This window comes from Eumetopias jubatus, unplaced genomic scaffold, assembly GCF_037043125.1.
Source record: "Eumetopias jubatus isolate StellerSeaLion01/CBP00866 unplaced genomic scaffold, mEumJub1_p1.0 scaffold_1, whole genome shotgun sequence".
In the NCBI taxonomy this organism is placed as follows: Eukaryota; Metazoa; Chordata; class Mammalia; order Carnivora; family Otariidae; genus Eumetopias; species Eumetopias jubatus.
In genome coordinates, this window is record NW_028274807.1 from 150,573,593 (window position 1) to 150,600,873 (window position 27,281).

General features: G+C 40.9%; 2 protein-coding genes across 5 annotated transcripts in view; one reads left to right on the top strand and one right to left on the bottom strand.

Moving 5' to 3' along the window:
- The window catches only part of MLH1 (mutL homolog 1), a 42,625-nt gene extending 30,487 nt beyond the window's left edge, over window positions 1-12,138 (bottom strand). For all 4 annotated transcript variants that reach the window (XM_028107124.2, XM_028107121.2, XM_028107125.2 and 1 more), the window contains exons 1-8: window positions 11,992-12,138; window positions 10,080-10,170; window positions 7,747-7,845; window positions 4,856-4,929; window positions 3,177-3,249; window positions 1,904-1,995; window positions 423-465; window positions 195-283 (exon numbers count right to left, since the gene is read on the bottom strand). In XM_028107124.2, the coding sequence (XP_027962925.1) occupies window positions 195-283; window positions 423-465; window positions 1,904-1,995; window positions 3,177-3,249; window positions 4,856-4,929; window positions 7,747-7,845; window positions 10,080-10,170; window positions 11,992-12,107 (677 nt within the window). In that variant the 5' untranslated portion in view covers window positions 12,108-12,138. The remainder of the gene's footprint in view (window positions 1-194; window positions 284-422; window positions 466-1,903; window positions 1,996-3,176; window positions 3,250-4,855; window positions 4,930-7,746; window positions 7,846-10,079; window positions 10,171-11,991) is intronic.
- Window positions 12,139-12,491: 353 nt separating this feature from the next.
- EPM2AIP1 (EPM2A interacting protein 1) lies at window positions 12,492-20,247 on the top strand. Its single transcript, XM_028107082.2, has one exon. The coding sequence runs from the start codon at window positions 12,583-12,585 to the stop codon at window positions 14,407-14,409; it is 1,827 nt and encodes a 608-aa protein (XP_027962883.1). The 5' UTR covers window positions 12,492-12,582; the 3' UTR covers window positions 14,410-20,247.
- The last annotated feature ends 7,034 nt before the right edge of the window (window positions 20,248-27,281 follow it).

The following is a 27,281-nucleotide window of genomic DNA, read 5'->3' on the forward strand; positions in this document are numbered from 1 at the left end:
CACCCAAGAAGTGTGGGTTCCCTGAAATCATGACTCCACGAACAAATGTGGAGCATGGAAATAATGCCTGCCTATTTCATTAAAGCAAACTCTTAAGGCAGGTGCTACTTTGATAGATTCCAAACTCATGTGATAAATGGTAAACCAAGACATGGAAAGTAGATTTTTCAAAATACGATGAATTATCAACATACCTGCTAACAGCATTTCCAAAGATGGAGCGAATATTATCCACCGTTGTGGCATTAGGCAGTGTCCTAACGTCAGCTACAGTCTCACCTTGCTGATAAACAGAGCAGAAAATACAGTTTACTGTCTCACAGTTGTGAATGAAACATCCTAATCTTATCTCCTCAGGAGAACTATTAAAAAAAAATCCCTTTTTCTAATACATAACCATCCCTTATAAACCAACCACTTACTTTTTTAACTGAGAAACTAATGCCTGAATTGTGTATTGAATACCTGGTAAAGAAAAGACAACAAAAGAGTAAGCAGAGTGGCCAAATGCACAATATAAGGCAGAACTCCCTATTGGTTAAATGAATTGGTGGGGTGACGTAATTTAAACAAAGATATACACAGTCAAGAATATCTCCATATATCAAATTTTACCCACAGGAAAAGAAGCCAGCACAGACTTCAGGGAACTATCAATGCTAAATGTGGCAGAAGCAAATAAAAAACAGGGTTTTTTACTTTTGTAGGGTTCTGACTAGACTCAGGGTATTTCAATACAATCTCCTCCTTGCCTACAGTTTTACTTTCGTAAACCCACTAGGTCCAGCTTGCATCTTGAGAATGTAGCCTTTACAACTCCTGGACTCTTTTATTCTCTCCCAGAGCCCCTCAAGACACCCCCCTCCTCACCCACTTCTTTTTCGGCCCCTAGCCCTGTTTCAGCATCTCCCAGTCTTTTCTCAGTTGGCTATTATTTATTTATTATTCCTCCCTCATGGGCCCCACAAACTGAAGGACTATGTCTAGCAAAATGCATTCATTCAGCTGACAATTAAGAATTCACTTGACCACACCTAGAACCAAAAGAGCCAACTAGAACTCCTCTATTTCCAGGAGATAATTAATATTCTGATGCTGATTTATACAACTCCAGGGAAAAGCAAAGAAACTTGATGTGGAAGTATGTTCCACTTTCTGAGGAGCAAATGTTTTATTCATTTTGGACTTTTCAGAAATACTGAAAAATAGTTAACAGATCTCTGCTACGATTCAAGGATGTGCAGGCTTAGAGAGCCCACGCTGGATCCACTGAACCAGCAGATGAAGTCAGTTTACAGTGGACATAATGTTATTTTCACCTGCCCTGAACCCTTTCTCCTTCTTCTTTTAACAGGCCCTAGTCTCCCTTTGGGAAACTACCTCTTCCCCATTCCACCTGATTACCCTCAGAGTGCCAATCTAAGGAATCTCCCCACAGACAGACTGGGGTGGGGTGGGGGATGGGGAAGCCATACCAATCAGATGTACTCTCCCAGGAAACAGACTCTTAAGTAGAGTCAGGAAAGAATGAAAACAACTATCAGGGCCACTATCTAATCCCCAAAGCCAGCCTGGTTCTCATCCTCTCCAGGGAGCAGCTGCTGACACTTCTTGCCATTCTTAGCCTTCCAATAAATTTCTTTTGGGCTCAAGTTAGCTGGAGACTATCTGTTTTGCTTTCCACCAAAGAACCCTCACTGATGCAGAGACCAACTGCTCTCTCCCAGGGAGATGAGAAAAAGCCCAGAACTGGCAACTACACCTTGACCAGAAACAATCCACAGGCTAGAACACGATGTGCCATTTTCCATCTAGCTCACCAACTGTTCTCAATTTACAAGCACCGGCACACATTCCTTCGGTGAGAGATGGCAAAGAACCACTCCCAGATTGTGGACTGTACCTGCCAACAACTTCCAAAATTTTCCCATACTCTTCACTTGGATTTTTTAAAGCTTTCCTCCTCGTGGATATGTTGTAAAAAAGGTCCTCCACCTGAAATGCAGATTGATTTTTTTTCCTTGTAAATTCACAGAAATACATGGAAATAAAGACCCAAGCAGTCTACCTAAAGCTGGCCAGCAGAGAATCCAACTATACTTACCAACAGTACAGTTCTAAGCACTGATTGGGGGAGGGGGGCAAGAGATAAGTCAGCCTTAACAAAGGAAATAAAGGGTATTTTTCCTGCTTCCCATATTCATTCACTGATTTCTCAAATAGGTACTGGGGGCTATCTCTAGGTCAGGCTCTTTGCTTTGTACTGGGAATACGAAGACAAAGCACAGTCTTACCCAGGATAGCACAAGATTCAGTGGGGGCAAACATGTAAATTTACCATAATTATACTATCACATGGCATCCAAGCATATTTTCCAAACTAAGAATTCTTATAAAATTTCTGAGATCATTTGGGCTTCTTGGAAATCACACTGTGGCCACCCTGTGTACCAGATCTGTCTCAACATGTGCTTAGAAGCACATTCATTTCTGCCTCCTGCCTGCTTTATCAATAAGGCTAGGGTTTAGACTTCAGGGAAATGTGTGCCAACTGGGGCTGAGGTAGAGGGGTGGGACGCATAACATGACAGTGGGAGGCTTTGTAGGATCACACAACGGGAAGAGACCAAATGTGGCACCATAGACATAAGGCAGCATACAAGATTTTCTCTGATTAATGACACAACCGTATTACTCAAACACCCTCTGAGTGGGCAGATATTCTTTGTTCCATTTGAGAGATGGGAAAAGTGAGGTTAAGAGACACTAAACAACTTGCCTCTGGACACACAACCACTGAGTGGCAAGGCTGAGACTCTAACTCACATCTTCTGGAGCCAAGTTTAAAGGTCCTTTCAATGCCAACTACTTTGCCACTGATTTCTGCCATCCCAATAAAAGAATCTGCCAGTCTCTGAAAAAAGATGGCGGGAGTACACACAGGCTGCCATGCCATAAAAGCCAATAATCAAAAAAAAAAAAAAAAAAGCCAATAATCAGTCCTTTTGTTTAGAGAGAAATATCTTGCTATTTCTTTTAACCAGCAAAGATTCATTTTATTATTACTTTGAAAACTCAGAGACAATTTTTTTTTTTTTGAGACAGTTTTATTCCTTATTTCAGCATTTCTACAAAGCTCTTTTTCAACAATTTATACTCCCTTGTACCATTCTTACCGTGATCTGGGTCCCCTGATTGCCTGCACAGGGTTTAGGAGGAGCTTTCAGCTTTCCATCTGAATAATTTGCTCTTAACAGAAAATATAAGAGATTAATATCCAATAGAAGCAGAGTATCTATCCAAAGGGTAAAAAAGAAATTATATCAAGAATAAGGTATAGCCATGTTATCTACTGTCTTAATTACCATTTTCTTCTTTTTCTACTATTCCATTATCATTCCAATTGGATACCAAAAAAAAAAAATCCCTATTCTTCTAGCAAATGTTGCTTTTTAGTTCCTGAGTTTTGAGCTACAAATAGTTTTGCCATTGCCCACAGTGACAGTAAAATTTTTTCAGTAATTCTGTAATCATTTATGGAGGGGCTACCACATGACAGGCCTGCAGAGGCCCTGGTAACAAAGAAAGGCCCTGGAGAGCTCTCAATCTAGGGGACACACTTTTCCCTAAAGTGGAGAACATCATGCTAAGTGATCTGGGAAGCAAATATTCAGCTGGGGACTGGGGAGGGGGTTGAAACCATCACAGAAGAGATGACAATTCATCTGGGCTCTAGAGAGGAAGAGTTTCAGGGAGAAAGCACCAAAGACCATCCAGGAAGAGAAAAACATAAAAGCACAGAAGCTTTGACACCTGGCACCTGGGAATTTGTGCAGAGAAGAGGCTGAAAAGGTGGATGGAGAGCACAGTGCGGGGGGGGGGGGTTGCTGTTTAGGGATGGCTCTGGATTTCATACCACCACGGAAGGGGAGCCACTGGAGGTCCCAAGCAGGAACATAATATAATCTCAGTGGTGAAGGACCAGAATCTGCACCCCAGGCTATTTAGGAAGACATTAATTCACAAGTATCTCCCTGTTTTGTGAGAAGGAATTCTGATCATATCAGCACACCCAGATCCTAGGGCAAGTATAATTCACATGGCGTCAAAATCCCCCAGCAACAGTGAAGTATACTCTAGAATGCTCCCTGTTCCATCACATTACACGTCTGTCTGCTAAAGATTGAGAAATATGCAGCACTTTCACTGTTGGAGCTATTTTCCATATTAATTTATGGACAATCTGTATGATTAAAAAAGAATTCTTTTCAAGGTACTCCTAAATTAGGTACTCCTGTCTTCCACTAGTAAATGGCCAGTGCTTATAAAAACAGAGGTCTAACTTTGATTCCTCAAATCCTGTTTTTGTGCTGTTCCAAGGCTGTCTGTCAGCTTCTGAAGACTGTGCCAGCACAAGAGAGGGCCAGCGGCTCCCGTGGGAGGGCAAGCCAGCACAGGCATGCACGTGCGGCAGGGAGCCGGGGGCTTACAAGCCAGCTAAGGAACCGTGAGCCTCCAGCACCCCAGCCACAGCCCTGTCATCAAAGTAATATCCTACTAAAGGGCACAGGGGCAGAATAACATCCGCATCTACCACCTACTTAGAATACATCTGTAAAACAGAGCTTGTAAGCACTTATATGTCACATCTTATCTGATTCTTAACAGATGTTCAGCAAGATTTTTACCTAATAATCATCCCTGTGGATTATCAAGTAGTCCATAGGGAGGAAAGGAAACTACCCAAGATCTTGGTCAAAAAAGATGACATTGGTGTTTAGATAGGGTCACTTTGAGATCTAGGCATAAAGCATGTTTCAGGATGAATACATGAATAAAGCAGACTGCGCCATACCTGTATGCACACTTTGCATCAGCTGTTTTGGTTGTAATAGTAACATGAGCCACGTGGCTGATGCTGGCCAAAGCCTAAGGAAGAAAATGGAATGAAAGAAAAACATTGCTGGGTCACCCACTGGCAGCTTATTAAGGAGAAAGGTGATCTAAATTACCCCTTCCATTTTGTATTAGCAAATGGTAACAATGGGTATTTTGCTCATTCACTTTCATGACATGTTAACAAAAGGATATCAAATTGAATTTGTAGCATATTATTAGACCAAGGGGAAAATACATATTAGAAAAAGTCCAAAAGGAAACAGCAGAGTATTTTTTTAAAATTTATTTTAAATCCAGTATAGTTGGGGTGTCTGAGTGGCTCAGTCGGTTAAGTGTCCAACTCTTCATTTTGGCTCATGATGATCTCAGGGTTGTGAGATCGAGCCCCACATTGGGCTCTGAGCTCAGCAGGAAGTCTACTTGAGATTCTCTCTCTCCTTGCTCCCGTGTGCACACGTGCACTCACTTTCTCGCTCTCTCTCAGATAAACAAATAAATCTTAAAAAAAGAAAAAAAATCCAGTATAGTTAAATACACTGTTGCGTTAATTTCAGGTGTACAATACAGTGATTCAATAATTCTATACATGACTAGTGCTCATCACAATAAGTGTACTCTTAATCCCCTTCACTTGTTTCACCCATTGCCCCTCACCCCCTCCCCTCTGGTAACCATCAGTTTGTTTTCTATAGTTAAAGAGTCTGCTGTTCGGTTTGTCTTTTTTTCCCCTTTGCTTGTTTGTTTTCTTTCTTAAATTCCACCTATAAGTGAAATCATATAATATCTGTCTTTCTCTGACTTATTTCACTTAGCCTAATGCCCTCTAGCTCCATCCACGTCATTGTAAAGAAACACTCCAGAGTATTAATGTGTTAGCAGGTGCATTCAGGCAGCAGAATTACAGGCATGCTTAATATTATTCTCAATGATTTGCCTCCCAACAATTTGAAAACTTGCCTTCAGAAATGGGGACACTCCAAATACATAATGTTGCACACATACACAAAACTATTTTCTGTAAGCACTTATAGGTTTAGAAATGTAAATTTAAAATTATCTAATTAAGACAAAACAAATTTTTTAAAAATTACCATTTTCCCCCCTTGTAACCAAGACTGGTTTCCTAGCCCACTGGAACCTGCCTCTCCTTTCACCAGAAGGACATCACAGAATATAAAAATACAACCAGGCACTGTGATGGGGTCTGTGTGACAGCATCTCGGAAGACAGTGAACACAGCCTGTGGCAGGTTCAGTTCATTAATAAGGAACATGGCTTAGGCTCAGAGATTACCAGGTTGTAGCTGGATTTCCCTAGTTTAGGTGACTGAGCTAATTTTCATCATTAAAAATGTAAATGATTTTGAGACCTGTATAAGGAGAACATTAAATATACACAGTATATAGTCCATCCCAGAACCCCGAGATCATGACCTGAGCCGAAATCAAGAGTCTTGGATGCTTAACCGACTGAGCCACCCAGGTGCCCCACGAATGTTATTTCCATAAATTTACCCTGAGACAGTAATTGAACAAAACACATTGTATATGAATATATGAATATTCACCAAGAAAATGGCAAAAGCATAAATGTTCAACAGGAAATCATTTAAATAAACACAGTATGTTCATATATAGGATAAGATGGAACTATTAAAATTACACAGGACTGTATATATACTGAATGTAAAGATATCCACAGCGTATTGTCATAATATTATAAGATCTTATTTTAGTCTTAAAATGTTATGTAGTTTCTATACTGTATATTCCTCCGATGCATCACATAATTTTATTTGTACTTTTTATATTGTATACTCCTCTGATGGATCACATAATTTTATTCACAAATATTCCCATATGTATTTGGGAATACATAGGACTCCTCCAAAAAACATGGTCTTATTTTCTACACCAAGAAAATCAACAATTTCTTTTCTTTTTTTTTTTAGGATTTTATTTATTTACTTGAGAGAGAGAGAGAGCGTGTGCTCGAGAGCGAGCACAAGTGGTGGAGGGAGAAGCAGGCTGCCCATCGAGCAGAAAGCCTGACGTGGGGATGGATTGCAGGACCCAGGGATCATAACCTGAGCCTAAGGTAGCCACTTAACCGACTGAGCCACCCAGGCATCCCAACAATTTCTTCTTAATACTATGACATAACCAGTGTGTTCAAATATCTGTCTCAAAATTTTTTTTTTTACATTTTGCTCAAATCAGAATCCAAGTAAGCTGTTCACATTGGAGCTGGTTCATATGCTTCTTAAGCCTTTTTTTTTTTCTTTAGAGAGAGAGCAAGAGATGCGTGGGGTAGAGGAAGAGGGAGAGAGACTCTTAAGCAGACTCCGAGCCCAAGTTGGAACTCGATCTCACGAACTTGAGATCATGACCTGGGCTGAAATTAAGAGTCAGACACTTAACCAACTGAGCCACTCAGGTGCCCCAAGCCTCTTTTAATCTACAGGTTTTTTGTTCCATTTACCATGTTCCCTTGCCTCCTATATTTTCCCAATACTGGCACTTAGTAAGTATTAATCAGATTCACATTTGATAATTTGACAAAAAAACTTTGTGGGTGGTGTTGCATTCTCCATCAAAAGACACTTAACATCTTGGCAGGAGGGGAGGGGGGTTGTATCTGTTGATAAAATAGTTTTCAGTGTATTAAGTACTTATGAACAATCCTTGGTTTTGGAAAATGAAATTTAATTAAGTTTGTTTGATTTGCACATATTTAACAGGTAAAAAGAATCATATCTTATTTACTTCTGTTGAGAAACATATGTTGACAGATGGCAGAAATGTCATTCACAGGATAGTTTACACACTTCTTTAATCTTCAGCTTACCTCACCCCGAAAGCCATAGGTAGAAATACGAGCTAAATCCTCAAAGGACTGCAGTTTACTTGTAGTGAACCTCTCACACACAATATCCAGATCTTCTTTCTAGAAGATACCAAAAAATAAGTAAATAACTATGTTATTCATTTTTTCTAAATCCTGAATTTCCCTTTTCTTGACTGAATCCAAGAAGAAACCCCTCTTAGGAGAAGAGTTTTAAAATCAGCAACTTCCTCATGTGGCATCCAGAATGCCACACTGTCCCGGTGTCCCTTCTCTCTCATGAGTCGCATTTCTCATCTGCATTTGCTGGTTCCACCTCATCTCTGACAGCAGAGTAACCCAGAACTCCAGCCTTGGACCTCTTTGTTGTCTACACTCATTCTCTTGATGAATTCTCCCAGGCACACAAATTTTGAAAAATCATTATTATTATCATTAGAAAACTTCTTTATTAAAAATCTACAGAGGCGGGCGCCTGGGTGGCTCAGTTGGTTAAGCGACTGCCTTCAGCTCAGGTCATGATTCTGGAGTTCCGGGATCGAGTCCCGCATCGGGCTCCCTGCTCGGCAGGGAGTCTGCTTCTCCCTCTGACCCTGCTCTCTCTCTCTCACTCTCTCTCTCAAATAAATAAAATCTTAAAAAAAAAATCTACAGAGGCATTTAATTACAGTAAAATATGCATCACAAATTTTACCATTTTAACCATCTTTAAGTGTACAGTTCTGCGGCCATAAATACATTCGCACTGTTGTACAACCATCACCACTATCCATCTCCAGAACTCTTTCATCCTTCCAAACTGAAACTCTGTCCCCATTAAACGATAACTCCCCATGCTCCCCTCCCCCAAGCCCCTTGCAACCACCATTCTACCTTCTATGAACGGGACTACTCTAGGAACCTCCTAGATGAGGAATCATACAATATTTGTCCTTTTGTGACTGGCTTATTTCACTTAATGTGTCTTCAAGGTTCATGCATATTGCACCATGTGTCTGAATTTCAATCCTCTGTAAGGCTGAATAATACTCCATTATGTGTATACACCACATTTTTAAATCCACTCATCTATGGAACCCTGGGTTGCTTCCAGCTTTTGGCTATTGTGAATATGCTGCTATGAACATGGGGGCACAAATCTCTTCAAGACCTTGCTTTCAATTCTTTGGAGTACATACTCACAAGTTCTGCTGAATTGCATGGTAATTCGGTTTAATTTTTTCAAGAATCACCATACTATTTTCTATAGTGGCTACACTGTAGACTGCATTAGGGTTCTAATTTCCCTATATTCTTATTTTATTGTTTTTTTAATAGCCATCCTAATAGGTGTCAAATGGTAGGTCACTGCTACTTTTATTCATATTTCCCTAATGACTTGTTACGTTCAACACCTTTTCATGGGAGTCTAATGGTTTTTAACACCATCAAAATGCAATACACTAAATTTTTATCTCCAGCCCAAACCTCTATGCTGCCCTTCAGACTCACATGCTTACTCAACTAAGAGCCATCTCAAGGTTACCATGGCCCCAAACGAATTTCTGATCTGCCCTCAAGTGTGTTTTTTCCATAGGCTTTCCCATCAGTAAATGGCAACTCTGCCATTTGCACAGGCCAAAACCTTGAAATCATTCTTGACTCCTCTTTCTTTTATACCAAGCATCAGCAAATTCTGAGAGCTGTGTCTTAATAATCAATGCAGAATCTCACTGCTTCTTGCCTCTCTACTGCAATCAAACTGGTCCAAGACATGGTCACCCTGAATTGCTCCAAGAGCCCTCTTACTGCCTCTGTACTGTCCTGCTACAGTCCATCTTCCATAACCTAGACAAAAGGGTCCCTAAAAAACTCATCAAACCATGTCACCTCTTTGCTCAAAACCCTTTTAACAGTATCCCACCTTATTCAGAGTAAAAGCCAAAGATTTTACAACAGCCCACAAGGTCCTACGTGACGAGCCTACTTATTTCTCAGACTTCATCTCCTATTATTCTTCCACTCCCTCACCCTGTTAGAGACACACTGGCCTCCTTGCCGGTCCTTAAACAAGTCAAGTGGGCTTCCATTTCGTGGTCTTTGCATGTTCTGTCTGCCCAAGAACATTCATCCTTTAAGCAGCCTCATAATTCTCTCCTTCACCTTATTTTCCTGAACAACTGTCCAGCTTAGAATAGGTGCTCAATATATATTTAACACTGGTATTGAATATTTCAGTTAAAAATCCCATCCACAAAAAGCCCAGAGTTTCCCGAACAAGGAAAAGCTCTGTCGCTTCCTGTTAGATATACCCCACAAAGCACACAAACAGCCTGCTCCTCTGAGGTTTTACTTACCCTGATCCCGGTGCCATTGTCTTGGATCTGAATCAACTTGAGGCCTCCCTCTTTAACAACCACTTGGATACTGGTGGATTTTGCATCTAAACTGGCAAATTAAACAGAAAAAATTTTTTATTATTCTGCAACTATTCTAATGTACATATTTTAACATGAGCCAAGGTATAAGAACAAATTCCAGATAAATACAAGACTGTCTGGTTATTGTGTTTTTCCTCTGTTCTTTAGGCTCTGTGACTGACTACACTGTAATGAGTTTACATGCTGTGTGAGAGAGGGGGAAGAGAGAGGCAGGAGGGGGCAATCATCATTTTCAATAAGACATTCAACACCATTTCTGTTCCTCTAGGAAAGAAAGTGAAAAGTAGGATCCTTTTACCACATGCCTATTTCTTACCCTCTTCTCAACTAATTTTGCCATTTATTACCTCAATTTTATTCAGTCTCGGGTTCCCAAGTGACCCTAATAAGATGCCATTTCAAAAAAATCATAAATGTGTTTTTCTATTTATTCCCTTTTAAGAAAATACATTTTGTTGGGGAAAAGAGAAAAAAATGGCAATGCAGAAAGTTCTTTGAGAGGCCAAGAAATCTTTCATACTTTCAAAGAGTAGCCAACATCACAAGAGCACAGGCTACAGAAAACAAATTCAGTCTGTGGCTGCTTGAGAAAGAAGTAATCTGCTCCACACAAAGAAAATTCTTTCTTCAAAAATAAGACAATAAGTTACTTAAATATTAAAGACCTTTCTGAGAAGCCCTTGAAGTTGTATTAGCCATCCCGATTTACATATTAAAAAGAGCATAACTGGACCCCACACAAAATCCCTGCTCATAGAACTAATTATAAACCACTTAGCTAATATGTTCATTTTGGTTGTGCAGTAGTCTGGGCCATCAGATAATAGGCCCAGGTTATTCTGTCAGTGAATTGTAACATCGTAGAAACAAAAGCCAGCCTTTACAATTGGTGAAAAGAGAACCTGTTCCCATGTTCCCTGCTCCTTCTTTTGTCCACCTCCTAATTCTGTTCCTTTCCCTCAGTGGTCCTTTCTACACTGTTCTTTTAGTCTCACTACCCTGAGCGGTTGTTTATGTTTTCACTATCTCCTTACAAACCCACCATTCTTCGCTGGGTCATTTTGTTTTTTTCGTGTATTTATTTTATTAACATCAGATGATTTCAACACGAAGGTAACGTTTAGGTACATCATGAGCATGTCTTCTTGAAGTTAATAGTTTACACCCACCTTTCTTTCCAGGTTTTTAACCTCTTCCTTCCACACTGTGACACTTCTAAACTTCAGAATCCACGGGATACCCTCATGAAATCAGGTATCTTCGATGTGCCCCCCCCAAAAGGTAAAGGGGAGGAAAACACTAAGTTGGGTCACTAATTTGGCAATAGGGCAATCACAAGTTAAACCCAAAGTCCATCGGCCTGTCTAAAATCTCGACAATTTGTTTGGAATAAAATCAAACGAACGGTACTCTTGAATGTGCACGAGTTATTTTTGGAATATGCAAGAAACGTTAACACGCATAACACGGTACCCTCTGAAGTATGGCTGGAGATCGTCCCCCGAAAATGTTTATGCATTTAAAAGTTTTGCACCTTCTGTACATATAATTTTTTTAAAAGTAGTTCCCTTAACTAATGGCGCCATTAAAACAATAAAATGTAGCCCTCCATTTGGACCCCCGAACAATCCTACTAAAGTCTCGCGAGAGCGCTCAGAAACTCGCGGCACCCGGGAAGGGAAAAGGCAGGACCCCGCGGCCTCCGGTGCCATGGGCATGCGCCGTACACGCCTCCGCCCGGGGCAGGGAGGCGTGTCCGCGCGCCATCCTGAAGAGGGGCCTGTTAAATCGTAGCTGATAAGAAAGCCCGGCTCCACTCCCTCCCTACCAGTTCTCAATCATCTCCTTGATGGCATTAGCCGGCCGCTGGATAACTTCCCCTGCCGCGATGCGGTTCACCACTGTCTCGTCCAACCGCCGAATAACCCCCGCTACGAGCGACATTTTCGCGCCAGAGGAGCCTAAGCCACGTCGAGAGGCTCACCGGAAGTGCCTTCAGCCAATCACCTCAGGGCTTCGTGCCCACGTCTTTCCACCAACTCTGTTTACGCGGTCTTGTCCCACCTTCCCGCGGCAGACGCTTCGGGACCAGGGAGCTATTGATTGGGCAGCTGGATGCCAGTCAAGTTTCTTAAGTCCGGTTCCTGGGTCTCTTGGTCCCTCCCTAGCGCGCAGCTTCAGGCCCCGGGCTAGAAGGGTATGCGCCTGCGCGCTGTCCGCTCTCCCCATTGGCTCTTTCCTGAGCTAGGGAATACGAAATCTCCAGCCAATAGGAACGCAGGTGGCGTAGCCGGAGGTTGGTGTCCCCCTGCTGGGGTGATTTGGCGCAGAGCGGAGGAGGTGCTTGTTCCTGCCCCTGCTCCTCCCCTCTCCTTGCGGCCTCTCGGAGGTCGGCCCTCTTCTTGTGGCCTGCTGTAAAATGTGGATGACGCCCAAGAGGAGCAAAATGGAAGTCGACGAATCTCGGGTTTTCCGGACCGAGTGGACCCAGCGTTACTTGGTGGTGGAGCCTCCGGAGGGCGAAGGGGCCCTGTGCCTGGTCTGTCGCCGCCTCGTCGTAGCCACCCGCGAACGCGACGTCAGGCGCCACTACGAGGCCGAGCACGACTACTACGAGCGGTATGTGGCGGAGGGCGAGCGCGCGGCCCTAGTGGAGCGTCTGCGGCAGGGCGACTTGCCCGTGGTCGCCCCGCTCACTCCCGAGGAGAGAGCTGCTCGTGCAGGCCTCGGGCTCGCCCGCCTTTTGGCCTTGAAGGGTCGCGGCTGGGGTGAGGGGGACTTTGTGTACCAGTGCATGGAGGTGATGCTGAGGGATGTACTGCCCGAACACGTAAGCGTTCTGGATGGCATTGATTTATCTCCAGAGGTCACGCGGCAGAGGGTCCTGAACATTAACAAGAACCTACGCAGTCAGCTTTTTGACAGAGCCAAGGACTTTAAAGCCTATTCCCTTGCCTTGGACGACCAGGCCTTTGTGGCCTATGAGAACTACCTCCTGGTCTTTGTCCGCGGCGTGGGCCAGGACTTGGAGGTCCAAGAAGAGCTTCTGACCATAATCAACCTGACTCGTCACTTCAGTGTTGGTGCCCTTATGGCGGCAATCCTTGAGGCCCTGCAGACAGCAGGGCTTAGCTTGCAGCGAATGGTTGGACTAACCACGACCCACACTCTGAGGATGATTGGTGAGAACTCAGGACTGGTGTCGTACATGAGGGAAAAGGCTGTAAGCCCCAACTGTTGGAATGTTATCCATTATTCAGGATTTCTGCACTTGGAACTCTTGAGCTCCTACGATGTCGACGTTAATCAGATCATAAATACTATATCAGAATGGATAGTTCTGATTAAGACCAGAGGCGTTAGGCGCCCCGAATTTCAGGCTTTACTAACTGAATCTGAATCAGAGCATGGCGAAAGGGTTAATGGACGATGTCTGAACAATTGGCTTAGAAGAGGGAAGACTTTAAAACTAGTATTTTCCCTGAGAAAAGAGATAGAAGCATTCTTGGTTTCAATAGGGGCAACAACGGTCCATTTCACAGACAAGCAATGGCTGTGTGACTTTGGCTTCTTGGTGGATATTATGGACCACCTCCGAGAACTCAGTGAACTGTTGAGAGTCAGTAAAGTCTTTGCTGCTGCTGCCTTTGACCATATTTGTACCTTTGAAGTGAAGCTGAATTTACTGCAGAGACATATTGAGGAAAAAAATCTAACACACTTTGCTGCCTTCAGAGAAGTTGTTGATGAGCTGAAACAGCATCTTAAAGAAGATCAAAAAATATTTGATCCTGATAGGTATCAAGTGGTGATCTGTCGCCTACAGAAAGAATTTGAGAGACATTTCAAGGACCTCAGGTTCATTAAAAAGGACTTAGAACTTTTTGCAAATCCTTTTAATTTTAAACCTGAATATGCACCTATTTCAGTAAGAGTGGAACTAACAAAACTTCAGGCGAATACTAACCTTTGGAATGAATACAGAGTCAAAGACTTGGGGCAGTTCTATGCTGGATTGTCTGCTGAATCTTACCCAATTATCAAAGGGGTTGCCTGTAAGGTGGCATCCTTGTTTGATAGTAACGAAATCTGCGAAAAGGCTTTTTCATATTTGACTCGAAACCAACACACTTTGAGCCAGCCATTGACAGATGAGCATCTCCACGCCCTGTTTAGGATTGCCACAACTGAAATAGAGCCGCATTGGGATGACCTTGTGAGAGGAAGAAATGAATCCAATCCATAAGCCTTGGTAGTACAACATTGAGACACTCAAAGAGAATCTCATTCTAAAAGCAAACATTTGTCCGATTTTTCAAGTGAACTAATTTGGATTGTGGCAAAGCACCAAGTTTATTCATCCAAATTGATCACGATTCAGATTCTTCTGACAGATGTTTTTTTTTTTCATCTCAAGAGGCAGCATGGGACTGAGACATGCAAACACCTTTTTTAAAATTTAATTTAATGACGAAGTCATTGTATTTTGCTTTTATGGTACGATTGTTTTTAAAGAAGTTCAGTACTGATAATGTGAGTTGAATTAGAAGTCTGTTTTTCAGATGTTTTAAAGAAATTTTAGGTTTTAACAAAGTGCTAAAATTCTGATGCATATGGTCTGAAGTTATCAATTCCTTAAATGTATGTTTGAGCCAGTTTGCAGAAACTCACATAGTAAGTTCAGAAGTTTCTGAGAAGGAAGAACGTACATACAGTGGAGGTATTTTGTCTTAACTACCAAAATGTTAGTATTTTTTTTTAAACATTTTTCTGAGTCTGAAGTCAACACTGACAGATTTCCTCTTCTCACCCCCCAACCTGCCCTAGTGATAATATTACTAGTAGAAGAGAATAATCTTACAAAATTTTAGTCAGAGGAGTAAGAATTATTTTTAAATTGCTGGTTTAGGAGGCTTCCTGCATTTTGGAGATCATACTGTCCAGTTATTGGGGATCTCCCCTGAATTTTTCACAGTTGGGTGCTGTTTTATCAGCTTGCCTGTTAAAAGACTACGGTAAGTATAGAATCTTAATAGTTGCCCATTAGTTATTCTTTATTCTACTCCAGATAGAAGTTTGGCCCTGTCAAAAAAGGATGACAGAATAAGATTATTGCCCTCTAGGATCAGGAGGTGTGAGATATTTTAGCTTATTATGCATGGGTGTTACTGCTTTATAAAGAAATCCTGTTTAAAGGAAACCCTTTATTTTAAAGTGATATGACATCAGATTGTGTTAGCTGCTGGAAGTGGATTTACTATAGAATTTAAAACTGTCCCACACATTCTATATTTACGATAGTGCACAAGTAGAAATACTTAACTCTCAAGAAGCAGCTTTATTAACAGATTGTAGCAATTCCGTATTTCTAGTGAGACATCTGCTTTGTGGAAAAACAGTACTTTCCAAACTTAACGTTAACCATGAAAAGGAAATCTTACAGTAAAGCCAAATATATAAAATGATTTAAAAGCAGGACCCAACTGAGAGGTCCTCTCAAGTACAATTTGCAAACCTGTGCTGAAGTCCGGTCTTAACTATTATAACACATTATTCTTGGTCACTAATCCAGCAAATTCATGGAACCAGGATACAACCAACAATTTAGAAGGAACTGATTCCCGAGCAACCAAAATAGATGCCATAAGAGCTCAGGAACCAAAACTGTGTCAAGGGTTCTTGACCAGAAGCAGTAACCCCTCTTTCCAGAGGTTGTTTGAAAATACAGGGGACTTTTGGTTGTCAGACTTACTTGGGGGGATTCTGCTGGCATTTAAGCATGAAGGACCCCCCCCCCCCTGCCGCAGTGCATAGGACAACAAGGCACAATGGAGAATTATCCTTCCCAAAGTGCCAGTAGGTCCCCTGTTGTACCTTTGTAGATTATTTTATTTTGAGGGACAGGGCAAATTACCGGTAGAAGCAGAATGAGAAAAGCAAGTCGGGCAAACTGACACTAGTCGATAGGGTAGACTTATTCCAACGTTCCAGGTTTGGCTGGTAAGATGAAGTAAAGGCCTTGATAGATTCTGGTAGCTCACAGTAGCATTTAAGTCAGTGGCTTATATTGAACCAGACTAAAGGGCTCAGTTCTGTTAAACGGAATTAGAACAGAAAAGCAAGTATTAACAAGCTAGTAATTGAGGATGGTCAAGTTGAGATTTTTGGTGAACAGGGAGTAAGCTTAAATATCTGGAGAAACAACAGTGAAAAACCAACCCCTCCCCCCAAATCTACCGGTAATTTGCCAGTAGTTTAGAGTCTTCTCTTTCATGGCAAGTGCTTTATTGAAAGAATGTTTGGAGGACCTGCTTCTGCTTTCCTACCCTAGTTCCTAAAATATTGAAGTCTTGTACATTTTGTGCAGTTCCACTATATATTTTGCTTAAGGTAATAAAACTAGTTTGCATCATGTAGTCACTGAGTTGGGGGGAGATATAAGCTAAGGATTTAAAACTGACCCTAAATAATAGAGAATTTGCTATAAATTAGTCTTGTTTGTAATAAAGAAAACTGTGTGTATGTTATTGTTTTCTGTATTAAGTAATTCTGTAACTGCATGGCAGTCTTTAAAATTTTTTTTTTACAAAATAGTTGTTACTGGTCCTATTGTATCAGTGATTATAGTTAAAATAAGCACTATTTTTTAAAAACCCTATGTCCCTGTATCTCCCATTCCTACTAGTTTTCTTAAAAGATCTGTCTGTATTCCCAGTCTTAGTGCCACTCAAACTGCTCTACCCAGCTAGATCCTTGTCAGCATTCTTAACCCTCTTTGACACGACTGACTACTCTTCCTTGAAGTACTTGTATATGTTGGCTTCAGGGGTAGATACTATCTGCAGGTATGCTTTCTCAGTCCGCTTCGTAGGTGCACCCCTTTCGCCTGACATGTTTGTGTTGTGATTTTAAAATTTTGTTGTAGAGTCTCTTTCTACATCATCTTAGCTGCTCTCATCCCTGACCATGGCTTCTGTTACCATCTGTATGCAAATGATCCCCAAGTTCATATCTCCTTTCTAGGCCTTTCCTAATACATGTATCTAATTGCTGACGTAGTCACTCTGCTAACTTAAGTCCCCTCTTGTAGACACCATAGTATGTCATTGATCTTGCCCCCAAACCTTCTCTTCTGTTCCGTCTTTGAGTAGACGGCACTGCTGCTACCAGTTGCCCTAGCCCAAGCCAAAAACTGATCTGTCCATTACCTTATCATATCCACTCACGAAAACCTTTGTGTTAGGTCTACTGTCTCAAGTTTTTCTCACTTCTCCAGTGCTACCATCCTAATTCAGGCTGTCAGCCTACCTAAATTAGAGCAACAGCATCCTTGTTAGTCTCTTTTTCTCTGGTTTTGATCATTTTTTATGCTGCAGCCAGATTGTTCTGAAAGACATACCTGGTCATATCTCTCCACTGCTTTCACCATGACATAGGATAAGGTACAATTTCTGTTCATCTTTGAGGTCTCAGTTTAAGTACCACTTCCTCTAAGAAGCCTTCACGGATGCCCTTTAGACTAGTGCCCCCACTGTGCACTCTCTAAATACCCTTTACTTTTCCCAGCCATACACCTGTCACATTTTGTTGCCACTTTTTATCTGTCACTGCTAGACTGTAAGCTTTACCAGGGCAGGGACTGTGCCTTGCTAGCTGTTCTATCTGTAGTGTTTAGCACAATGCCTGGCGTTCCAATAAACGTTTGGATGAATAAATATGTGTGTAGTGTTATGATCTTTGAAGCCCTTTCATAGTCTTATTTGACCTTTACTGAGGTCTTCCTGCCTTAGCCTGCTTGTTGGGTAATTGTTATTCACATATTATGAATTAAGAAATGAAACTAAGTTCTTTGTGACTAGGGAATTGTATTCCCAGAATTCAGCTCAGTGCTTGGCATGTGGCTCAAATATTTATTATGTGAATGTTGTTTGAGGAAACAAACAGATTGCAATTTGCCCTAGTACATGTAAGTAGTAAAGCCAGGATTCAAACCCAGGTGTACTTATATGAACCTATGGAATATTAAGTCTTTACCTCCTTTGTTTAGAAGTCTTAATTTCTTTTCTTTTTTTTTTCTAATTTCCAAAGATAGACTTCCAAAGGAATCTAGATGAAAAAGATTGGACAACTATTTAGTGGACTAAAATAATACTTCGGTAATCAAAAAGTTAAACTCAGTATCAGAAAAAAATGCAGCAAACATGCATACTATTTACTTGCCACTTTCCTTTACAGATGAGTTTTGGCTCTTCTGGGATTTAAAAGTAAATAAATTTAATAAGATATTAGAAGAGTGACTCTGTCTTCCTGGTCCCTAGATACCCAGTTCTCTTGCTTTCTTGCCTACAGAATGTCCTTATCACTTCTCCAAGAAAGATGACCCAAAAGTGACATGTAATCAAGGTGTACTTCTTAGATTTGCTATATTTCTTTGCTTTCCTGTTCACGTGCCTCTGAACTTAATTTCTGGGTAACCAGGGCTTTTGGGATTCGTGGAAGAACTATACTCACAGTCTTTTTCCTTGAGCCATTTTGTCCAATTTAAGGGATTAACCAGTGTTACACTAAGTTGGACTTTTAGTCTGAGGCACATTAACTCATCCAGAAATCTTAACAGTAGGTGTGATAGTCATCCAGTGATCCTTGCTGCAAAACTGGGTTTTAATGGGTTTCTTTAATCCTTTGGATTAAGGAATTTCTCATTTTTATCTTCTCATAATCGAGAAGTGGCCTCATCCTATCCAATAAGTACTCAGATTTGTGAACTCTACCCCCTTTCATTAGTGCTTGCAAATTGATGAATTCTGAGGTCATCTCTTTCTTAGACATTTTGTCAAATGCAGCCAACAGCAACCATAAAACATTTTGTTTTACTCCGCCCCGCCCCCCGCCCCTTAGTAAAGGATAGATTCTGTGCCTTACAGGCTTTCCCAAGAGATGGTTTCACCACTCCATAACATGAGTTGCCCCCATAAGTTACTTCTTCCATCCTCCAATAGCAATTTCCTGAGTGCCTACCAACTAAGCCAGTGTGTAGTATGTTAATTTTTTTTTTTAAATGGAGCTAATTTCTATATCAGGATAGGCGAGGTTGTCATACAGTAACAGCAAAATCTCAATGCCTTGGGAACTTTTCTCTTGCAACTTGGCTAGGGACTTTGCTCGAGGTCGAGGGTCAGCAAACTACAGTCCACAGGCAGAATCCATCCTGTGACCTGTTTGTGTAAATAAAGTTTTATCAGAAGAGAGCCTTGCCCGCTTATTTATGTCTATGGCCGCTTTTGCTCTATAATGGCAGAATTGAATAGCTGTGACAAAGAGTGTGTACAACGCACAGAGTCTAAAATATTTGCTACATGACCCCACAGAAAATGCTCACTGATCCCTACTCAAAGTTCTCACTCTGGGTCTCAGGTTAACCAGATATCATGTATGGTGTGGCTGCTCATTTTGGGAAATGAAAAAAAATGCAGCAAATCACTTACAGGCCCGTAAAGCGCTTTCACTGCCCAAAACAAATCCCATGGCCACACCAAAGTTCCAGGAAGACTGTAATCCTTCCCTGTGCCTCAGAAGAAAACCAGAACTATTTGGAAGACGACACTAGATTAACACGTGGTTATATCTATCCATTTTTCTAATTTCTTTAAAAATGTTTTTTATTGAGGTAAAACTATTCAGTAAAGTGTGTAAATATTAAATGTATGCCTCAGTGGATTTTTTTATACACTCTTCAACCCATCACCCAGATCAAGATACAGAACATTTCTGGTACCCTGGCAGATGCTCTCATGTCCCTCCTGCACACAGATACACTATTCTGACCTTTATCACCAGAGTTTATTTTTGTCTTTTTAAAGCTTCATGTAAATGTAATAATTATATGTGCTCTTGTGTCTTTTGTTCAATACTATGTGACTCATCCATGTTGCATGTAGCAGCATTTTTTACTTCTGTGCAGTATTCCATTGTATGACTGTATTGCAATTTATAAATCCATTCTGCTGTTGATGGAAATTTTGGTTGTTTCCAGTTTGTGATTATGAATAAAGTTGCTATAAACATTTTCGAATCTCTCAGTGAACATGTGCACCCATTTCTCTCAGTATACTCTGGTATATACCCAGCTTCCATACTTTCCTGTCGTTATTCAGACAGCAACTAGAGTGATCCCTATTGTAAAAAATAAATCAGACCATGCCAACCTCTGCTCAGAATCCTCCCAATGGCTTAGTAGTATAATTAGAATAAAGTCCAATATTTTTATTGTGGTCTACAAAGCCCTGCATGATCTGCACCCCACATAACCCTTTTTCTTCCTACCCTGTCTTCCGTCACATCCTTCAATCCCTTTCCCTATCCCTAGTCACTGTACTGGACACTGCTTGCGAATTGGGGAATCAAGATAAATGATTTGACCCTGTCCTTAAAGTGGTTGTTACCTATAATTTTAACAAGCCGTAACACTAGTTTGTGTTAAATCAATTACTGTACGGAATAGGAGGCAAATTTGCACTATGATTCATTAGTGTAAAATAATTTAGAATTATAAAAGTGTAAAGTAAATTGCAACCCTGGGAAGGGATTTAGAGAATAAGATTAAAATGTAAAAGCTTCCTGATAAATTTAAAAAAATGTGTATAGTCTTGCATTTTAGTTCTGTTGATTATGAATTAGAGTTCACCAACTTGACTACTCTTACAACCTAACTGTTTGCTATTACATGTTCATTTCCTTGAGGGATAGGAGGGAGATGGTGGGGATGGGGGTGAGAAGGCATTGGAATAAATAAAGAAGTGCTGATACTAAGCACGTTCCAAAAAGCACCCTCATAACAAAGGGCCTCCTTTAACATCCTACCATTATTGATATATTGATTATTGTAAAATAACTGAAAGAATTTGACTTAAACTCTTTCCACATTTTTTTTTACTTTCTTAATATATAATTGAAGTACAATAAACTGCACAGCTTAAAGACACATGCGTGAAACCACAATCAAGATAATGAGCATTTCATCGTCCCCTAAAGGTTGCCCTTTGGTTTTCACTAGTGGGAAGGGAAATTTACTCCAATTTAAGTGGGGGTGGGGAAAAAGGACATTATTAAAAGAATATGAGGTTCTCTCAGAGCCACTTTTGTTGACTTCCCTCTCTGAACTTTTTTTAAAAAGATTTTATTTCTTTATTTGAGAGAGAGAGAGAGTACAAGCAGGGGGAGTGGAGAGGGAGAAGCAGGCTCCCTGCTGAGCAGGAAGCCAACATGGGGCTCGATCCCAGGACGCTGGGATCCTGACCTGCGCCCCAGGCAGACTCCTAACTGACTGAGCCACCCGGGCTCCCCTCTCTGAACTGTCGTATCACTTTTGCCAGCCAGCCTTTGTACATCTCCCTGGCTGTCTATCACCACTCCACTCCAGTGCCACTGACCACTGACCCAGTCTCCTACTATGCCAATTCCACATTCTTGGGCAGGACCTGTGACAGTGCAGGCTGGTGATGTCTTCCCTGAGGCGAGGTTTGTTTACCCATAGTGAAGTGAGTAATGCCTGTGAAAGGAAGAGGCCACTAATGTATTTGGTAGGGCTTTCTGGTTGTAAGAAACCAACTTGTGCTAGCTAGATTAGAGAAAGACAAGAGAATCTCATGGAAACCAAGTAGGGGAATAAGATACAGTGGTCATTTGACAATCACTAAATGAAAGCCTACTAGTGCCAGGCACTTGTCTGGGCACCAGAGACTCAGATTCCTAAGCCAAATAAATTTCCTGCCTTCATGGGTCTTGTTTGTGTCCTCCTTGCTCACCTGCTTCTTTGTCTCTGAACACCAGCTTCCCCTGCATGTATGTGTGTGTATAAATTTTTATAACGGGGGAATATGGTTGTTGTGATTGCAGAGATGTTTTTCTCTAAAGGGATCTATAACATGCAGCTCTAGGCCCAGTCCTTTAGTGGAGGTGGGTTGAAGAGGAAGCCTCTTTAGGAGGGTTTGGGCTGGGCAGATGCACCAAAAGTTGCCTATCACATCTCTCAGTGCTTAGCAACCACTGATATTTTAAAGTTATTCCAATAGTTTATGGCCTTCCGTCACCAGCATTCTCATTGACCCTTCTCAATGAGAATTTATAGAACTGAATATTCAAGAGTCCATAGAAAGATCATTTACGCCAACTCCTTTACAGGTCGAGAAATTGGGTCCCAGAGAGGTGGCTAAGGTTATTCTGAATTACGCAGCAGATCCAGGGTGAAAGCTACTTCCTGTTCCTGTGCTTTTCGCACTCTGCCATTCTGTCATTGCCAGATTGGCTCTTTGCCCCCATTCCTTTCAAGGAACTACCTGTTTGCCAGGTGGGGGACCCCAGAGTCCTCACAGTCTTGGCCTTTGGCTCTGGCTAGCTATGGCTGAGACAGGGTATCATCTTAGCTTAACAGAAATCCTTTAGGAATCCAGAATTCTTTGAGATATTGTTACATTAGATATACAGTAAAAATTATTAAAATTTTCATATTTTGATGGGTATTCTGAAACAGTCTAAGTAGTGTACAGTACCTGTTTCTAGAGGGTTTGAAAAAATCTGAAAAGAATGGGACTGGTGCCACTTAGGTAGTTTTTTTTAATTCTTTATTTAAATTCAATTAATTAACAGATGGTGTATTATTAGTTTCAGGGGTAGAATTTAGTGATTCATCAGATGCATAGAATACCCAGTGCTCACTCCATCAAGTGCCCTCCTTAATGCCCATCACCAGTTACCCCATCCCCACCACCAACCTCCTCTCCGGCGACCCTCAGTTTGTTTCCTAGAGTTCGACGTCTCTTATGGTTTACCTCCCTCTCTGTTTTCATTTTACTTTATTTTCCCTTCCCTTCCCCTATGGTCATCTGTTTTGTTTCTTAAGTTCCACATATGAGTGAAATCATATGGTATTTGTCTTTCTCTGACTGACTTATTTTGGCCTAGCGTAACACCCTGTAGTTCCATCCCCATCATTGCAAATGGCAAGATTTTGGGTTTTTTGATGGCTGAGTAATATTCCATTGTATGTATATGTACCACATCTTCTTTATCCATTCATCTGTCAATGGACATTGGGCTCTTTCCATAGTTTGGCTATAGTGGACATTGCTGCTATAAACGTTGGGGTGCATATGCCCCTTTGAGTCATTGTGTTTGTATCCTTTGGGTAAATAGCCACTTAGGTAGTTTTTTTACAATTTTTCAATTTCTTCTTATGACTCTTGCATATTGAATTAATTTCAATTTTTTATTTTCTTAGGAAATTTTCCATTAAATTAAGGTTCTCATATTTATTTCGAAATAAATATTTCATATTTATTGCGTTGTTCATAACATTTTAATTTTATCTCCTCTGTTCTTCTGGTTATATTCCCTGTCTCATTCCCAACGTTTGGGCTTTCTCTTTTTCTTAATTAGTCTCACTACAGATTTTTATTTTCTTGTCCTTTTCAATGAATTTGCCCTTGTGTTCTATAAGTGCTATTCTATTAAGTATCCTATAAAATAATTCTATTTTTTAATTCATTGATGTCTGCTTTTATTTTCTTTAATTAATTCTTCCTATTTTCTTATTCTTTTTCTCCCTTCAATTATTTTTCCATATCCTTGAAGTGAATATTTGTACTTTGTTTAATAGCTAACCTATCTTCATCATACATCAAACCTATTATCAATATAAAGTAAATTTCTAAGGCCTTTATTATGCCTTTGATTGACTTGAATTCTTCTTTGACTGACATGGATGCTGTACCACACCACCTAGATACCTCAGTCAGCACTGAGGTTCTTATTTCATCTCTAAAAACCAAGAACACTGTCATATGTAATTATAATACTATCATCATAGCAAATTAATTCTTCGACAAAAACTAATGCCTAGTCCATATTCAGTTTTCGCCAGTTGTTCTCAACATGGACTTTTTAAAGATAGTTTCTTCAACTCAGGATCCAAGCAAAGTCCACACGCTGTATTTGGTTGTTGCGTCTCTCACATCTCATTTAACCCAGAGGAGTCCCTCTTCCTGCTCCACATTCCCTCATACCATTGTTCTGTTCAAAAAGCCAGGTCTGCTGCTGTAGAGACTGTCCCACAGGCTACATTGATCTGTCTTCTTTCTTGTTGTATGTAATTTGTTCTTCTATCCCCCATATTTTATTTAGTCTTGAAGTTCATGCTAAAGGCTTGATTTTTTTAATTTTTTTAATGTTTTATTTATTTATTTGACAGAGAGAGAGAGAGCACACAAGCAGGGGTGGGCAGCAGAGGGAGAGGGAGAAGCAGACTCCCCACTGAGCAGGGAGCCTGACATGGGGCTCAATCCCAGGACCCTGGGATCATGACCTGAGCCAAAGGCAGATGCTTAACCTACAGATCCACCCAGGTGCCACTAAAGGCTTGATTTGATTCCGGTGGGACTGTTGTGGCTAGAAGGCTGGAAATATGTTAGTGTGAGCTTTCTGCTGCTTCACAACAGGATCACAAACTCTGGTCTGCCCATTTCTAGTAAGACTGGAACTGGTCAGTGGGGCCACGATTGCAACTCCATCCTTCTCCTGTCAGGCTCCCTCCCAGTCTCTTAGCTGATGGCTTTGATCCACTGGATCCAATGATCCAGTGACCATCCACTGGTCACTTAACCAACTGAACCACCCAGGCGCCCTCTCCTGGACCCTTTCATTCATTAGGACTTACAATACAGTTGTCTTTCTAACTCTATCATTTCTTCTATACTTATCAGCTGCATTCTTCTGGAAAGTAGAACTTTTCCTTAATAATAGGACTATTTAGTTACCTTGAAATATAGTTACATGCCAAGGAGTCACAGACAAGATCCCCGAGGGTAGGAATTCATTTTGCTTTCCTGACGAATCTTCAGTACCAAGGCCAGTGCCTGACACCAGTAGGCCTCCACTAAACCATTGTTGAAAGAAGAATAAATGGGGCGCCTGGTGGCTCAGTTGGTTAAGCGACTGCCTTTGGCTCAGGTCATGATCCTGGAGTCCCCGGATTGAGTCCTGCATCAGGCTCCCTGCTCAGCAGGGAGTCTGCTTCTCTCTCTGACCCTCTTCCCTCTCATGCTCTCTCTCTCTTTCTCACTCTCTCAAATAAATAAATAAAATCTTTAAAAAAAAAAAAAGAGGGCGCCTGGGTGGCTCAGTTGGTTAAGCGACTGCCTTCGGCTCAGGTCATGATCCTGGAGTCCCGGGATTGAGTCCCACATGGGGCTCCCTGCTCGGCAGGGAGTCTGCTTCTCCCTCTGACCCTCTTCCCTCTCGTGCTCTCTATCTCTCATTCTCTCTCTCTCAAATAAATAAATAAAATCTTTAAAAAAAAAGAAAGAAGAATAAATGCATAATTCTTCCCCTTTAATTACTAATTTTCAGAGGTAGGTGCTGGTGTCTCCGTTTTTGTTTATTTGTTTTTATTTTTTACTTGTGAACTTTTTACATTTCAATAAAAACTTTTATTTATAAACTTGAAGACTTATTTTTTAATTGTTTCAATCAGTTTGCAGTCACTATTGTTCTTCATGCTCATGTTGACTCATCTTTGACCACTGGCAGCTTCTTTGCATTGACTCCTGTATCCTTTGCCACAATCCCATTAGTCTTTGGTAGCTTCCATGCTTTTGTGTATCAGATGTTCCAGGTTCATCTCTATATTCCTATCCATACTTGGTTGGGAGTCCCAGTTCCTCAAAGTAGAGAATGGTTGGTGGTCAGAGATCACTGTTAGAATGTTGGTGTTGCTCATTCATTAGCTGTCATTGCTTCTAGGCCTTTCCGGTGCACAGAGCTAAGAAATACATATTTTATGGCCATGTTAATTTTTACAGTTTAACTTAACATTGCAGAGTTTTTACTTAACTTTTATTCAACTTCTTTGATTTTGTACTAATATTTTTTGGGGGCTGAAAATACTTGTTTCTAAAACATTAGCATAGTAACTTATTTGCTTTACCACAGTACACATAAAATACTTTCAAAATAACAACAGTTTAAATAATTTAGTAATATTAATAATAGTAAGATAACCAAATGAAGTTGAGATTTCTGTACAGTTCTGGTTGTCTTTACAATTGTCTTTAAAATATATTCCATTAAGAATGTACAGTCAAAATACTGTGCTATAAAGTTAATTTAAATTATTTTTGTGTGTATGGTTATGTCATTGACTTGATATTCATTTAAGATTATTTGTTTCAGTTTGGGACACGTTTTAGGTTGATTTTCACTTTTTATTTAATTTTATGTTTATATATAAAGGGAAGTATTGCTTCTGAAGGTAAAACTCTATGATGTCTTGGGGCACCTGGATGGCTCAGTCGTTGGGCCTCTGCCTTTGGCTCAGGTCATGATCCCAGGGTCCTGGGATCAAGCCCCTCATAGGGCTCCCTGCTTGGCAGGAAGACTGCTTCTCCTTCTCCCACTCCCCCTGCTTGTGTTCCCTCTCTTGCTGTCTCTCTCTCTGTCAAATAAATAAATAACTAAATCTTAAAAAAAAACTGTATGATGTCTTGTTTCTACCCTGTTCCTTGTTATGCAGGGAGTAAGACTGCTCAAAATTAACCCTGTGTTCTCACCATGGATTGTCTAGAAAATGAACTAGCTAGTTTCTGGTCCTTTTCGTTGATGGGATGATAGCACCTGTGAAGAGTCAGGGCCAACTACAGAATTAGAGGGATACCATCCACACAAGACTGCTCTCCCTTTGAGACAAAAGCAAGTTCAAGGGGGCTCCCAAAACCAACTCTCAGGTTCAGTTACACACTAGAAGGACTGAGAACTCACTGAAAGCTGTTGTACTCATAATTATACTTTATTACAGGGAAAGGATACATACACAACTCAATCAGGGGAAGAAGCATATGGGGAAGAGTCCAGCAAAGTATCAGACATGGAACTTCCTTTGTCCTCATCCCATGGAATCAGGATGCATTTCCTTCCTGGCATTGATGTGTGACCAAGGGCATAGAGTATGGTCACCCAGAAAAGCTCCCCTGAGCCTCAATGTCCAGAGTTTTTACTGGGGCTCCATTACATAAGCATGATTGGCTGTCAAAGTGGCTGATCTCAGTCTCTGGTCTCCAGTCACTCTGG